Source organism: Protopterus annectens, chromosome 5.part0 (assembly GCF_019279795.1).
Source record: "Protopterus annectens isolate FY-2018-M chromosome 5.part0, PAN1.0, whole genome shotgun sequence".
Taxonomy (NCBI): Eukaryota; Metazoa; Chordata; order Ceratodontiformes; family Protopteridae; genus Protopterus; species Protopterus annectens.
In genome coordinates this window covers 482237512-482253991 of record NC_056735.1, presented here as the reverse complement: position 1 = coordinate 482253991, position 16480 = coordinate 482237512, and the positions used below count along the sequence as shown (strand labels likewise).

At 41.8% G+C, this 16480-nt stretch overlaps 1 protein-coding gene across 1 annotated transcript in view; it reads left to right on the top strand.

Annotated features, from left to right (window-relative positions):
• CFAP47 (cilia and flagella associated protein 47) overlaps nt 1-16480 on the top strand; it is a 7413452-nt gene that overhangs the window by 2492634 nt on the left and 4904338 nt on the right. Inside the window, exon 23 of the mRNA XM_044071840.1 lies at nt 10420-10579. Within this exon, the coding sequence (XP_043927775.1) occupies nt 10420-10579 (160 nt within the window). The remainder of the gene's footprint in view (nt 1-10419; nt 10580-16480) is intronic.

Sequence of the window (16480 nt, the reverse complement as noted above, 5' to 3'; positions counted from 1 at the left end):
GACGAGTCAGTGTTACTGAAGGCTTTTGGGGCTCAACCCTCCACCTCCTGGGTAACTCCACCCTTCGACGAGTTAATGGATTTAATAGCTCGAAGGGCGAGGGAGTCCCCTGACACATTGGAACCAGTCCCTCGGAGGCCCAATAAGTACATCACTGCCCCCCAGGATAAGGCGTACCTCACCAAGGGAATCCCAGTTGACGCTATGGTGGTGGCGGCGGCCACCAAGAAAGATATGTCTGAAACATCTTCCTCTGTTCATCCTCCTAACAAAGACTCCAGGACGATGGACAGGTACGGGAAGCGCATTTTTAGTTCAGTGACTTTTTCCATGCGATCGCTGAACTACCTCACTCATTTTACCCGTCTTCAGAGAGATCTCCTCAAAGAATTGGGAGATACTCTACAGAGTACCACAGATGCTGCTGTCTCAGACAAGGTGACAGCACAGCTCAATACCCTAAATTCTATCATTAACTCATCCATGCGGCTCATTTCATATGCAGCCGAAGGATCGTGTAGGGCTGCAGCTTCAGCGATCGCTCTGAGGAGTCAATCCTGGATGCGCCTATGCTCCTTTGCATAAGCCTTTAAGTCTTCCTTTACTAATGCCCCTTTTGATGGCTCCTCCTTGTTTGGGCCCAAAGTGAAGGAGACGCTCAATAGGTGTGAGCAAGAAGGAAAGACCCTGTCTGCCATAGGGGTCCATTTTTCCGCCCCTTCTAGACCATACCCCAAAGGGCAAAGAGGTGGAAAAATGTGGTTCCGGAAGACTCAAGGAGCTTTCCAATCCACACCTAGTGAAACCCCCTCCAGAGGCAGAGGAGGGGGAAGGAATGGAAGACGCCGCCCAGGTGGCAGAGGGGGTCCGCAGAACCAGGGTGACAGGGATAGCGTCCCTGGTAAGCCCTTCCAGCACTCCTGAGTGGAGGCCCAGCTGTCCTGCTCTGGAGACAGTCGGGGGTCGCTTGGCTTTATACCCAGAGGCCTGGCTAAAACTCACTTCAGATTCCTGGGTAAAAAGCATAATAACCAGAGGATACAACATCCCTTTCTTAAACAATCCTCCCATCCAAAAAAGGTTCCCAGATGTCCCACCCAATCTGAAGGATCAGGCAGCCACAGAAATACAAAGGCTGTTAGAAAAAAAGAGTCACCCAGCCAGTCCCGGCGGACCAAATGGGATCTGGAACTTACTCAAGGTTCTTTTTAGTTCCAAAGAAAACAGGGGACTGGAGGCCAATACTGGACCTCAGCAAACTCAGTACCTTCGTGAAGAAGGAAAAATTCCAGATGGTCACGCTACAATCGATCCTTCCGTTTCTTCAAACGAATGATTGGTTGTGCTGTATAGATCTCAAGGATGCGTACTACGACATAAAAATGGCCAGGCCATTCAGAGATCACCTGCACTTCCGGCTGGGAGCCAGTCATTTTCAGTTTCGAGCTCTGCCCTTTGGCCTCACCTCAGCCCCCAGGGTGTTCACCAAGTGCATGGCAGTAGTGGCGTCCCACCTGAGGCGACTAGGATTCCAGGTGTTTCCATACTTAGACGACTGGCTCCTAACCGCCACCACCAGGTGTCACCTATTGCAAGCCAGGGACTATACAATCAATCTCTGTTCCCATTTAGGCATAACTCTGAACTTTGAAAAATCTGTCTTATCGCCCTCACAGCATATATCTTTCATAGGAGCGGAATTAGACACTACCTTATCCCTGATCAGACTTCCTCAGTCAAGAGTCTCAGCCCTGAGAGAACAGATTTCTATTCTCCTAGAAAACAGAAGAGTCCCAGCTACACAGGTCTTGAAAGTTTTAGGCATGATGGCAGCAGCCCTTGTCGCGGTCCCCCTAGGGAGAATGCACATGAGGATCCTCCAGTGGCTACTCTTCGCACAGTGGTCTTACCAACAGCTACCATTGCCACACAACATCCTACTCACAGATTCTTGCCAACGGGATCTTCAATGGTGGATGAACAGTCACGAACTTACGATAGGCCTCCCGTTTGTTCTTCCTCCCCCCATAGCCACAGTGACCACGGACGCTTCCCTGATAGGGTGGGGTGGACTTTTTCAGGGGAGAACAGTTCAAGGCGAGTGGTCGGAAATGGAGTACAAACTGCACATCAATGTGCTAGAGTTAAGAGCAGTGTTCCTAGCATTGCAACACTTTCACGACTACTTACCTCAGGGAACAGTTGCAATTCAGACAGACAATATGTCAGTGGTCTGGTACATAAACAAGCAAGGAGGAACCAGGTCTTACCCCTTATGCAGAGAGGCCCTGAGGATCTGGCAATGGGCTGTGTCCACTGGACGCTTTCTCATAGCAACGCACATCCCGGGGACGTCCAGTGTAATAGCGGACAGGTTGAGCAGAGCCATCCTGCTGCCTCACAAGTGGTCCCTCAAAAATCAAGTAGCGGAAAGGATTTTCCACAGATGGGGCCAGCCTTGCTGCAACCTTTTTGCATCCCCCTTGAATGCCAAATGCAGAAGCTATTTCACCCTACTTCCCCCTCCAGGGGGAGCCCCCAGGGACACACTTGTACACGATTGGCCCCCGGGTCTCCTATATGCCTTCCCTCCTGTTCCACTAATCCCAAAATTTCTACAGAAAGCCAAAGGTCTGGAAAGGATGATCAGCACCATTCTGGCCTCGACAAATCTGGTTCCCCTTCCTCCAAGCTCACCAAATAGAGGAAACTTGGACTCTGGATCCAGTGCCAGACCTGCTGACCCACTCGTCAGGAGTTCTTCACCCCTCTCTCTCGTCCCTCAAATTGACAGCATGGCTGCTCCGCTTCCCAGCTTAGCCAGGTCAGATCTTTTGTCTCCAGCAGTACAACATATTCTGATTTCTTGTAAATTAAAAACCAGGAACCTTGACTGGATCACGAACTCCTTTAATACACTCAAAAGACAGACTCCTTTAAACATTTAACAGAATTTTAACAGACATAAATATCAACTTAGCGCTTTCACCCAGTGTGCATCATGGGTTTCTTCAGAATCTGAAGAAACCCATGATGCACACTGGGTGAAAGAGCTAAGTTGATATTTATGTCTGTTAAAATTCTGTTAAATGTTTAAAGGAGTTCGTCTTTTGAGTGTATTAAAGGAGTTCGTGATCCAGTCAAGGTTCCTGGTTTTTAATTTACAAGTTTTCTTTGCCTTTTGGTTTAATTTCAGTTTATATTCTGATTTCTTCCCACAAATCCTCCACTAGAAAATTGTATAAAAGCAAGTGGAAATGTTTTGCGTGTTGGGCCTCCAAACAAGGTTTAGATCCCTTGGTTGCTCCTATTCACAAGATTCTAGAATTTCTATCTACTCTCTTTCACCAGGGGGTTTCAACATCCACCATAAGGGTACAGCTGGCTGCCATATCTAATTTTCATGTGGGTGAAGGAGGCGCTACAATTATGTTGCACAGACTTTGTAGGGCTTTCATGAAGGGAACTTATCATCTCAGACCACCTATTCGGAGCCCAGTTTTTCCTTGGAATTTAAACCTGATGCTATCCCAACTCATGCTATCGCCATTTGAGCCAGCTTCGTCATGCCCGCTGAAATATCTTTCTTGGAAAACCCTATTTCTGGTGGCAATCACTTCGGCCCGCAGAGTTTCGGAGCTACAGGCACTGTCAATGAGACCACCATATCTGATATTTCATCCAGACAGGGTCACCTTACGTACTAATCTATCCTTTCTACCAAGTCTGCTCAGAATCGAATCTTAATCAGTCCATAGAACTTCTCACCTTTTTCAGGAACCATACCAATAAGATGGAATACATGCTTCACAAACTAGACGTACATAGACAACTGAGATTTTACCTGGACAGAACAAAAGAGTTCAGAAAATCAGACCAGCTATTTGTGTCTCATGCAGATAGTAAGAAAGGACTTGCAGTTACAAAAGTCACGCTATCCAAATGGCTTTCAGACTGCATAAACTTTGTTTATTCATCTTCAAATCAGCCTACTCCCCTCAAAGTTAAAGCTCATTCGACTAGGGCTGTTTCTACTTCTCTGGCACATGCGGCTCATTTACCTATAGATACCATTTGTGCTGCGGCTACCTGGGCCAAACCTCATACCTTTATTACTCATTACAAAGTGGACAGGGCCTCCAGGGACAGGGCTTCCTTTGATTCCACTGTTCTCAGGAATGTTCTCCCATGAGCCACCCGGGGTTTAGGGTGCTGGGGACGCTACCCGTGTGTAAGAACAAATGGCGAGATCGAACAACTTCACATAAAGAAGTTATGTTCTTACCATAATGTTCCATGTGAGTTGTTCATCTCGCCTTTGTTCTTACACTCCCGCCCTCCTTCCCCTTCCGTGTTCTGGAGGAACAGGTACGACTCATGGCTGGTTGTCTTTCTCATGGTTCTCTGTGACTGCCTGTGCCTATGTATGCATGCGTAGTCAGTCAGGTATAACATATATGCCTGTATCTATCATTACCTTTTAGGTATATACGTGTATAGGTAATTTTGGTGCATATGCATGTGTAGGCAGGTATATTTTGTTGTCTGGTTTCTTTGCAAACTATATCTGAGGGTTAGCAGCAGGGGATCATGGGATAGGAACTGTGCCTTGAGCTTCTCTTAGACGCAGAGCTTGGAATGTGGCCAACTCGGAGCCGAGGGATCGGCTCCGAACCCGTGTGTAAGAACAAAGGCGAGATGAACAACTCACATGGAACGTTATGGTAAGAACATAACTTCTTTTTTTTATCTCTGTGAATACAGACTATTTCAACTTGTTTTCAGTAATCGTCCTTCATTTTACACACATACTGTGATTTTATAAGTGTGACCATACTGTTAAAATCTAGTATTCCACACCATTTCCTGCCAATACTTAGGATGTTCAACTTAATTAACTTTTGCTGTAGTACAATAACAAAAGGCTGACTGTACTCTTTCTGTAGATAATTCATCACATTCCAATTGACATAACATCTTTAGTAACATAAATGTCTGTGGGTACAGTACATAATAGGAGTTATCTTTATTAGTATAAAGTATAGCTTCTGATCTCTTCTTTCACATTTAAAACAGAGTATGCTTACAGTTGATACTTTCTGTTTATTAGTAGAATTTGTCACATGGTTTACCATAGGTTTAGACTGGTCAATTTTAAACTTAGTTTCATCGCCTATCTATCTTCTGCTATTGCAACAACATTATCAGTGTCATAATGGAAGTTTAAAACAAATACTTTCTTAAAGTAGGAAAGAATGCCCTTTTGAATTTCTGACTGGCCAAGATTTGTGTCAGTTTACATTTAGTAGACAGGATCTAACCATGATTAAATGTATGTTTTAAATCACATAATAATTATTTTATATACTTTTCTAGGTCAATATGTCTTGCTATGAAACTTTTGCTCTTGCATCTCAGAGATAAGTCGATCACAAGCTAAAAGTTCCTTTTGTAGTCCAGTTGCTTCCATGTCCATGATGGCTTTTAAAGGCTTCCCAATCAACTGAAAAAAACAATTGGATTCTAACCAAGTCACTCTGGCCCTAGCCTTCCGGTGGTGTGTACTGCTCTAAAGCTACAAGGATGTCTGATGGTCTTCCTCTCTGGTTGTTTGTTTCACTGGTGGAACTGCCTTTGACATTGCCATGACTTTAGCGACTGACATCATTCCCTCAGCTCCAGCAGCAGAAGCCACAGTAATTTGGAGCAGTTGCTCATTGGTGGTTGTTACTTTGGAGAAAAATGTGCACTCCACATATTATGTATGACATCACAGGGCTGCTTTCCTTTCTGGTTGGGTAAATTTGCTCAAACAGTTTTGCTCACAGCATGTACTCTACCATAGGAGCAGTCTCTTCAGGTGGGAAAATGTATTCAGATGTATTTTATGCAAACAGTGAAAAATTCCACCTCAGGACATTTTTGGCATAAAAAGATGTCAAAATATTTCTGCGTTCTTCATCAGTGTGGTGCACAGAAATGCAGCACAGTTCATTAGTTTGTAAACCAAAGGTAGTTTTATTAATGTGCAAACAAAAAAAACAGTCCTGTAGACACTCTTCAAAAAAAGATATAAAGCTAAAGAAGTAACACAGTGCCATTTCTGTTAGACCTCTGTACAAGCTCTCATATCAAGTCCATTATTGCTTTTCAATAACTATCTTCTTTCTGGTTTTCATTGACAGCAAAATATATGTGTTCCTTCAGCTTTTCTATGTAAACCATAGCATTCACAAACATTCTGTTATCCCATGTGCATTGGTCAGTTGGTGCAACAGAAAGAATATCTGTTATCAGGCCTGACCACGCTAGTGTTTTCCATTCTAGCCCATGCATCATGGTAGCATAGGTACCTCCCCTGTACACCTATACACAGCCAGACACCCATGGATACATGTGTCCAAACATCCACAAAAAAGCCCCTACACACTTATGGAAACATCCACCCATTGTGGAACATGTTCAAACTCATATACAGAGTTGGCATCCCCTACCTACCTCTCATACTGTGATAATTCAGACATACATATGAATCCACATTCATGCGTGTATGCAAATACACACACACACACACACACACACACACACACACACACACATATATGCATGCATACACTTGCACACAGACACGCACACACTTCTGCTACACTTACAGCAGCCACTCCCATAGGAGTGAATGGGTGAGAGTCAAAGATGGCATTCATTTTTCCTTCTAGAGAAAAAATAATTCAGCAGCATGACTCACTGCCAAGTTAGTCCAAATTGTGGTTATTTTTGGGGGAAAGTTAATCATTAATTAACATTAACCACTTCCTCAAAATGCCACATCGTAGCTTCCCCATTGAGACTGCTATCTGTACTATGGCCATCAACAGGGGACAAATGTACTGAGAGAACAGTCTCTGAATTAAAAAGGAGTGCTGCAATGAGAAAACCTTCCTGATTAAGGCTTCTGTGTCATGACAAGCCTTTCTGAATACCAGGAAAATCTTTTATTTTGCAGCATAAGATCCTGCAGTAACACACTCTGCCAAATGCACTATGTATTGATGGGTACGTGACAATATCTCAGTGTACATAAGCATAGAGAGTGATAACACCAGGACCTAAATATCAGTGTCAGAAATGTCAGAGTATAGGTAGAAATTGGATACCTGCAGTGTGAGATCACGGTACAGCAGGGATAAGGGAAGTGACTTTTTCCCCACTGTAGTGCAGTCTTGGAATTAGTATGTGTAATTAGCAGGAGATGGTGGTGCAGACCCCCCACATAGGGGATGCCAGGGTAATTTCCCACCTGCATAAAAAAAAAAAATATATATATATATATATATATATATATATATATATATAGGTCTACTTTGACCCATTGAAATTACATTTCAATGAAACTTAAACAGATAAACTCTTTTTTGCTGTAGTATATTTTCACGAAAATGCACTTTTGCAAAATGCAAATAACCCCCCCCTCAAAAAAAATAAAACACAACATTAACCATGTTTATATATGTATATATATATATATATATATATATATATATATATATATATTTAAAATGTGTGTGTGTATGTATGGATTCACTTCAGAATATAGAATCCCAAAATCTTGAAACCAAAACATCGAGACCAAAATCTTGAAATTTCAAAACACTGAAAACGCAAAACACTGAATGTCATAATATTGAAAACACACAAGATAGCAACACTGACTATATCCCAGCACAAGTACATACAGAGACATATTACCCTTCAACAATAAGCAGGGGAGTAAGCCACCCTGCACTCCCACATCTGGGGGGCTGTGCCCCCCACACACCCTGCTACTTATATATATATATATATATATATATATATATATATATATATATATATATATATACCAACTCCAAGATTGCAGTTCACTACACTAAGTGCAATCTCAGAGTTAATATGTTTAAGTAGCAGGGGGTGTGGGGGGGCTTGCCCCCCACATAGGGGGTGCAGGTTTACACTTTGAGAAAAGTCATATGGTTTGTCTTTGAATTGCTTCTGTATGTACTTGTGCTAGAATATAGTCAGTATTGATATCTTGTGTGTTTTCAGTATTATGAGATTCAATGTTTTGAGTTTTCAGTGTTTTGAAATTTCAAGATTTTGGACTTGATATTTTGGGTTTCAAGATTTGGGGATTCTATATTCTGAACTGAATCTATATACATATATATGTATACATACACACACACACACACACATATATATATATATATATATATATATATATATATATATATATATATATATATACATATATATATATATATATAGAGAGAGAGAGAAAGAGATATAGACACACATGCACATGAGTTTCATATGAAGATAGACAAAATAGATATCTATATAGTTATAAAAATATCTTTCTTTTTATTTGGTACAACAGAGTAGTTTACCAGAGTACCTTAGCTACAGGCATTATAGGTTGTAATTTTTAATTTTGAGATATACCTTATTATTGCAGATTTACTTCAGGCTTAGATTGTGTTGGTCCTCCAAATTATAGAAGGCCTACATAGTTATATCATTTTGTATAACCGTTCTTTTTGAATATGCAGCAGCCGTGTGACATAATTGGAGATGGCAGTAAAGTGGATACCCCATAACACAAAAATAATACTATAAATGAGAAATGATTCATTATTTATTTGTGGTTGATTCCTTACAGTTCACAAGTATGTGTATGTTGTTTACAAAGTTTACAAAATGATAGTAAGAAAGAATTTTCAGAGCTGAGGTATACCTGCCACAATAATTGCTGCTTCAAATGCCTTGCATAATCTAGCACTGCTGTTTTGCTATGCAGTTGTGTCAGTCCCTAAATAATGATAGTAGAATCGATTACTATTAGTAAATCATGAGAATTGGGGAAAATAATGTAGAATTAAGGAAGTGAGCTCAGTACTTCTGCTTCACAAGACTCTGATGGGACATTGGGATAGTTTTAGTCCCCACACACAATGTTTTTTCTGTTTTCAGTTAAGTTTGTTATAGTACACTGCTGTAAATAATGGTTGTTGTAACTCTATTTTTTCTCATCATTTATTTTTCCATAGTTTTGTTCAGGCCACCGCAATCCCAGGTGTTTCATTTTGGTGTATCCTATAATCCTTTATGCTAATTTATTCTAATTAGGATATATGAGCTGAATGGCAGGTCACAAGTATCATCATGCTGTAGGTGGCTGAATTTTTTAGCAACTTTTTAGTAACACTCTATCCATCAGTAATCTTTTTTTTCTGTGCATTTTTTCCTCCACATCTGCTGACCATCAAGCTTTTTCCAGGTGGACTGAAGTCCTTTTGTTTTGCTTTAGTGAGGAGTGCCCAAAACCATGGAGGTGAGAGATGTCTGGAGAGCCTATTATTCAGGAAAACATTAGGGTCACTTGTATTTTCATTAGAACTTTGACTATGAAGACATTTGCATGGCTTAAACCAACCATGTGGGCAGGAGAGGATGCTGTTTGCCTCACTGCAGGGGCGCAAAATGAACTCCCCTTGCAGATGCAGTGTCTTATACACTTGCTGTTGAAGGCTACTACACGAGAGTCACTTGGCAAGTCAAAGGTCTGCCTCCAGACTATGTAATGCCAGCCCTCCTCCATGATATTTTGGCAGTATGTAGCCTGTCCTCCCCTCCCCTCAAGGATGGATATACACACCCTTCACTATCAGTTCCATCAAGCATTTGAGCTGTTAATTGAACTCTTGTTTGCCTGGACTGTAGTCAGTGCTTTATCCCTCTATGGCACTGGAGCTGGGTCTACCTGTTAGTACTCTACCCAATACATGGCATGTAGTGAATGCCAGTGTGCTTGTGTTCATGTCCTTCATAATTCATATCTATTGTCAATATCTGTCTTCACTGCTCATTTGCTCTCTGCCTTGGTATCACCTCAACGTAAAACAGACATGTGCCAGCCCAGATAGCAAAACAATTTGCTAGTAGCTGTTATACCCTCTTTCTGTCTGCACAACTAACTCCCACTGACATTGTAGCAGGTGAGGCTCTAACTCAGCCTGAATCGCCTGTTATGTGAACTCCACTCCAGAGGTTACTTCTTCTAGCTCATATCTACACCAAGTGGCATTTCAGATTATTCTTCACTGTGTTCTTTTGCAACATTACTTGTAGGTATTTGTTTTTTATGTCTATATAATTTTGTAAGTTGATATGAGTGATGCTAATATGCATGAAAAATAAAGAAGTACAGAATAAGGAGAAGGAAGAAAGAATGAAGGAATGAAAGGGGCAGTACTGTATGTGTTTAGAAAAACAATCACTGTAACACTTAAGCAAAATAATAGTTGTATTTATATAACATACGCATTTTGTCTCTACTGCTTTTAATACTCTTCTGTATTCATTTTAACTTATATTTTGCAGGATGTAAAACTGAAAAATATTTCAAAGCATGATATTGCATGGAAGTTTGATCTCAGTCAGGCAGCAAAACACCTACAATCAGGCATGTTTAAAATCGGACAGCAAACAGGAAGCCTTCAACCAGACCAGACCACTATAGTTGCTTTTTATTTTTGTCCATGTAAGTATTTACACGTAAACATGGGATATGACCAATTGTATTTGTAGACTTCACCAAAACTTTTGGCTAACAAGTTGAGCATGCCGTTTTATACCAGATCCTTAGCTATGCCTTTCAACCTGGAAACATCAAAAATCTGGACAAAGGGCCATGAAAAATAGGTACAGATCTGTACACTGATTAACACATTTGCATTTATAATTATGTAACCCCGCCCACTCCAATGGAATTGTGGAATAACAAGTTTCAAATGCAAACTGAAGAACAGACGACCAAAATATAGCCTCAGAGTCCCCCTGCAGCCATTCCAATGTCTCAATTACTTGGCTATTTCACCCCATTTACCATTAACACTGCAATGTGCATAATTATTTACTTCTACAATGATTATGTGGATTTCAGTTAAAACTTTTATTTCACATTTTATAGCACAAACTCTAATAGACATCTGCTAAATAAAGCAATACAGTCTCACAATGAAAAGAGCATTAAAACTTCTCTGCCCTTGAAACTCACATTCAGTAGGTACAAGAGGCAAGAACTGACATTGGAATGGCTGCAGGGGGACTCTGGGGCCATATTTTGGTTGTCTGTTCTTCAGTTTGCCTGCCATGCACTTTCCAAAGACATGTTTACTTTTGCAAACATACATATCAGTATTGATGACACCAGTTTGTGAGTGCATGTATGTCTCCACACATCTGAATAATTTTTCATGTGTGTTTACATTAGAGTTTGAGTCACTTTGCTAATGAATGCTGAAACCTAACTACTGCAATGGAAACCTTCCAAGACTAAGCATGTAATAAATACATGAAGTATGATGCACTTAAACATGTACATACTTTAAGCAACTATATGCAAAATAGTAGTATGTATATTCTGTAAAGAACTAACTTCAGTTTCAGCCAGGTTTCTCTGGCAGGGCAAAAAGAAGTGCAAAAAACAAATGATCTCAATCTGCAGTAATTAAGGCTGAATGCAATGAAAAAAATCCTCCTGACAGTACAGCCAAGTACCTAAGGCAAGATAGAATGAATATTTAGTGTTGTGTTACCTGACAGACAGAAAGAGTGATACATTTTTTTAATTCATTTTCAGCCATTTCAGGGAAGGGGATCCTGAATCTACCTTGGAAAGAAATGGGAAATGTATACAAATTAGGAACAGGTGCAGAATTATTGCTAGTCCATTACAGGGAACAAATACTAGGTCAGCCCCTTTTGAGCAACTATACAGACTACATAACAAATCACATTAAACAAGAGTCAAGCCAGGGTTCCAACTTCCAAGTGCTATGAGGTAGTTTTGAGTTTTATGCCACAACATTGCTACTAACAAAGAGAGGTATTCCCAACGTGCACTCACTCAAATATACTTCATAAGAACATGTATGGATAACAAGACACTGCAGATTCATATAAATTAAAATCAAACTGATATTAGGAAAACTGCTGAGAAATATGAGTTTGTTGACATTATCCAGGTAACAAATAAAAGTACTCAATATGAAATAATTCTGATGTTCTATATTTCGGAGATGCTAACAATAAACTTGACCATTGACTGCAAAATTACAAATGAACCTTCTGCTCATATCTTTTGTAAAATAACTCTTGTCTTACAAATTCTTTTGCTTTACTGGACTCCAATATGTGCAAAGAATAGCAAATATATCAAATGTAATTGCGCTCCCAGAAAGAACAGAACAGTCAGTGTCATCAATAAAATGCTTCATATATGCAGCAGTAAAGCAGCAAAAAAAAAACACTTCAGCTATATGCAAGTGCAACAGTAACAGCCTGGCATTCTCGCAGCAGCAAAGAAAGAACACTTCCTTCAGCTATATGCAAGTGAAACAGTAGCAGTAATGGCCCGTTCTCGCAGCAGCAACGAAAGAACACGTCAACTACATACAACAGTACCGGTCTGGTCTCATCAGTAAATAATGCAAAACATTAACGGTCCCATTCTCTTGACTGGACAGCAAAGAAAGAACACTTCATCTATAATGGCCTCACACATGCAATAACTGGCTCTATCTATGTGCAACCAGTGACCATAACACTTCAGCTATATGCAATTAAAATGTAATTGTATGCCCAGAAAGAACAGAAGAATGGTGTCATCAATAAAATGCAACAGAAGTTTTCCTTACATAGAGAGCTGGAGATTAGAAACACACACACCACACTATTTTTACTATTCATAAAAAATAATGCAGCAAAGCAAAACAGTAATGGTCTGTTCTCTTGACTTGACTAGAAAGTGTTCCTTACCTAGCCTAAGCTAGAGAACTGGGGAAGCATGCACGGTACTTTTACTGTCCATAAAGTGCAGTTAATCAGTTAGTCACACCCCTGGAGCCCTCAACCAATTCTGGCAGGCTGGCAGGATGCTCACGATACTGACGTCATCATGCACGCCTCTGCACGTGATGATGTCAGCAGAAAAAAAAAAAAAGCCAGGAAATTCAAGAATAAAGGGGGACACTCGGGAATTTGTGGCACCCCATTATTTGGACCTCAAAACCGGTAAATGCTGAGTAATTTGGTACGGTTGAGAGGTATGTCCTTAGCATTTCCTTGAATTGTGTTGGGTCTTGAGGCATTTTCATACTCTTGTAAGACAGTAATGGGACTTAATATATGATGTTATGTAGTCCTTTCTCGCCATAATTCTTGCTGGATGGGTTCGGAGATGATATTTGTCTCTGACTTGGCGATACTAAAGCTTGAGAGCTTTTACTGGCTCAAGGCTAGCCCCTATCCCATGGTGCCTCACGGCAATTTCCCAGATCTCGTTTACTGCGAAAGCTTTGAGGTTGTGTCTTACTGGCTCGTTGGCTAAGTAAAACTTTATTTGCTAAATTTAGTCCTTTTTCCTAACCTTTCTATCCATTATTTAATATATATATATATATATATATATATATATATATATATATATATATATGTATATATATATATATATATATATATATATATATAGTCTTTGCCTCTTGTGTGACTGTTTTTTGAGAGTTTCCGACCCCTATTCCTCCCCATAGGACTGTACGTCCCATTTAGGTTAGAGGGCCATAGTGCTCGTTTAAGTTAGAGGGCCTTTCCTCCATGTGTGTGAGTGTTTATATATATATATAAAAAAAAAGTTGTATTCTTCTTTCTTCCACACTTCTTCTTTATCTGTAGTTAATATTTAGTGTTATATTGCTTGTTGTTTATCTAGCTACTCTATTCCTGGTAGTCGGAATGTCTAAAGATAAGGATGGGGGCATAAGGATCATTGCCCTTCTGGGTTTAAGAAGTGTGACAGATGTTCACAGAAAATGTCTCTCACAGACAGTCACACCAGTTGTTTGTACTGCCTTGGTGAAGGCCATTTGCAGGAGCCCTGCACTTTTTGCCATGCATTTAGCACCAAAGTTTTAAACAAAAGAAAGAGAAAACTTATTGCTAGGGGTCTCATGACCAGTTCCTTCCAGAAACAGCTGGAACTTGGTCAGGCAGCTCCAAAATCTTCTAAGAGAAAGTCTTTGGCTCCAGCTTCGGAGCTGACTAAAAAGACCAAAGCGTCAGAGCCAAGAAGTTGTGGCTCTGATTCAGCTTCATCCATTTCGGTGCCGTCAGTCTCCTCGGCGCTGAGGCAACCTTCAGTACCGAAAATTTTACCAGAAATTGAGGTTGTGTCTCCCACCTTGACATCTTCTATTTTGGAAAAAAGGAGATCTCCTTCTGTCTCCACCAGATCCTCCAGGACTCTATCAGATGAGGACATTGAGCGGGTGGTGAAGAGGTTGCTTTCAGATCCAGCACTGGCAAAATCATTGGCCCCTCCAGACCCAAAGTTTTTGGAGCCGACCCCCTTACTGACCACTGTTCCTCCTCCAACTGCTTCGCCCTCGGAGCCTATTACTTCAGGTTCTTCTGTTGTGGACCCGTTGGCTCCGGGGATTCAAACTGCTTCCTCGGAGCCAATTACTGTATCCTCAATGGCTCAGTCTGGGGCCGAAGGATCTGGGAGCCAACGCTCTCGAGTTGACTCCGAGGGAGGCAGTCACCCTGGGTTCTCGTCGGAACTGACCCTTCCTCTCAGTGCCTCGGCTTGACTCAGCATGGCTCCCACCTCTGCTTTGGAGCTGTTTCCCCCTTGCTAGGAGTTGATCATCCATCCCCTCGGAGCGGAGGTCTTCTTTGGAGCGAGGGTTGAAGGCTTTCGAAGCTATAGAGAAGGCTTTATCCTCTGCTAAAGCCATACAATTGGAACCTGTGTCCCACCAGCAGCAGGCAGCAACCTCTTCCCCCCTGCCACCCCCACAGCGTAGGGAGCCAGAAGCCCACATAGCCTACATTGGAGGTGCCCCCTCTTGTGAGACCTCCCCAGATTATCCCACTGGAGAGCTCCCTCGGAAGAGGCTGTGTAGGAGGAAGCATGTTGACTCACCTGAGTCTGTCACGTCAGACACTGATTTAGAGGAATCAGAGGAATCAGAAGGGTCCCCTAGATCCCCCTCTGAGGATGTCTCCTTTTCTGACATCTTAGAAATCCTTAGACAGAGGGGTGATTGGAAGACCTCTAACCCTACTGAGGATGAATCAGTGTATCTTGAGGCCTTTGGTTCCTGCCATTCAACCTCTTGAGTGACACCGCCTTATGACCAACTCTTGGGGGTCATATCGCGGAAAGCTTGGACCTCTCCAGATTCAGTGGAGCCCATCCCGAGGAGGCCAAATAAGTTCATGACAGCACCTGAGGACAAGACTTTTCTTAGTAAGGGAGTTTCCGTTGATGCTATGGTGGTATTCAAGAAGGAGTTATCCGAGACATTTTCTAATATCCATCCTCCTAACAAGGAGTCCAGGATGATGGATAGGTAGGGGAAGCATACATTTTCTTCAGTGGCATTTACACTAAGATCGCTGAATTACCTTACTCATTTTACTCATCTTCAGAGAGATCTCCTGAAAGAGTTAGAAGACACCTTCCAGGGCTCACGAGCTCCGGGTAACATGGATAAGGTTTCTGTGCAGCTCTCCACCCTTACTTCCATAGCTAACTCCTCCATGAGGCTGATATCGTACGTGGCAGATGGAGCAAGTAGGGCAACCACAGCAGGAATATCCCTCAGGAGACATTATTGGATGCATCTTTGTAATTTTACAGAGTCCTTCAAGTCTTCCTTCACTAACGCCCCCTTTCATGGTTCATCTTTTTTTGGATCCCAAGTGAAAGAGACTTTGACTAGGTGCAAGCAGGAAGGGAAAACCTTATCTACCATCGGAGTCCGTTTCTCCCTCCCATCTAGACCCTATCCCAAGGGTAATACAGGAGGGAAAATGTGGTTCTGTAAATCCCAAAAAGGTTTCCCTCAGGCACAAGGTCAACCCTCCCCTAGAGGCAGAGGGGGAGGATATAATGGAAGACACCACCATCGCAGCAGAGGAGGTCCGCAGCATCAGGGAGACAGAGATACTTTCTCTGATTGTCCCTTCCATTGCCCCTGAGGGGCTACCCAACTGTCCGTCTCTGGAGGCAGTCAGGGGTGGTCTATCGCTGTATCAAAGCACCTGGCTAACCATCTCACAAGATCATTGGGTACACACCACAATATCCAGAGGTTAGCTGATCCCCTTTGTTTCTGAACCCCCAACAAACCGGTCTCTACCAGACATACCACCCATCCAACTAGACCGTGCAACATCAGAGGTCATCTCGTTGCTGCAAAAAAGAGTCATCCAAGAAGTTCCCGCAGAGCAAGTAGGATCCGGAACTTACTCTTGATTCTTTTTAGTTTCAAAAAAGACAAAGGACTGGAGATCAAGCCTAGATCTCAGCAGGCTCAACAAGTATGCAAAGAAATTGAAGTTCCGAATGGTTACTCTGCAGTCGATATTTCCCTAT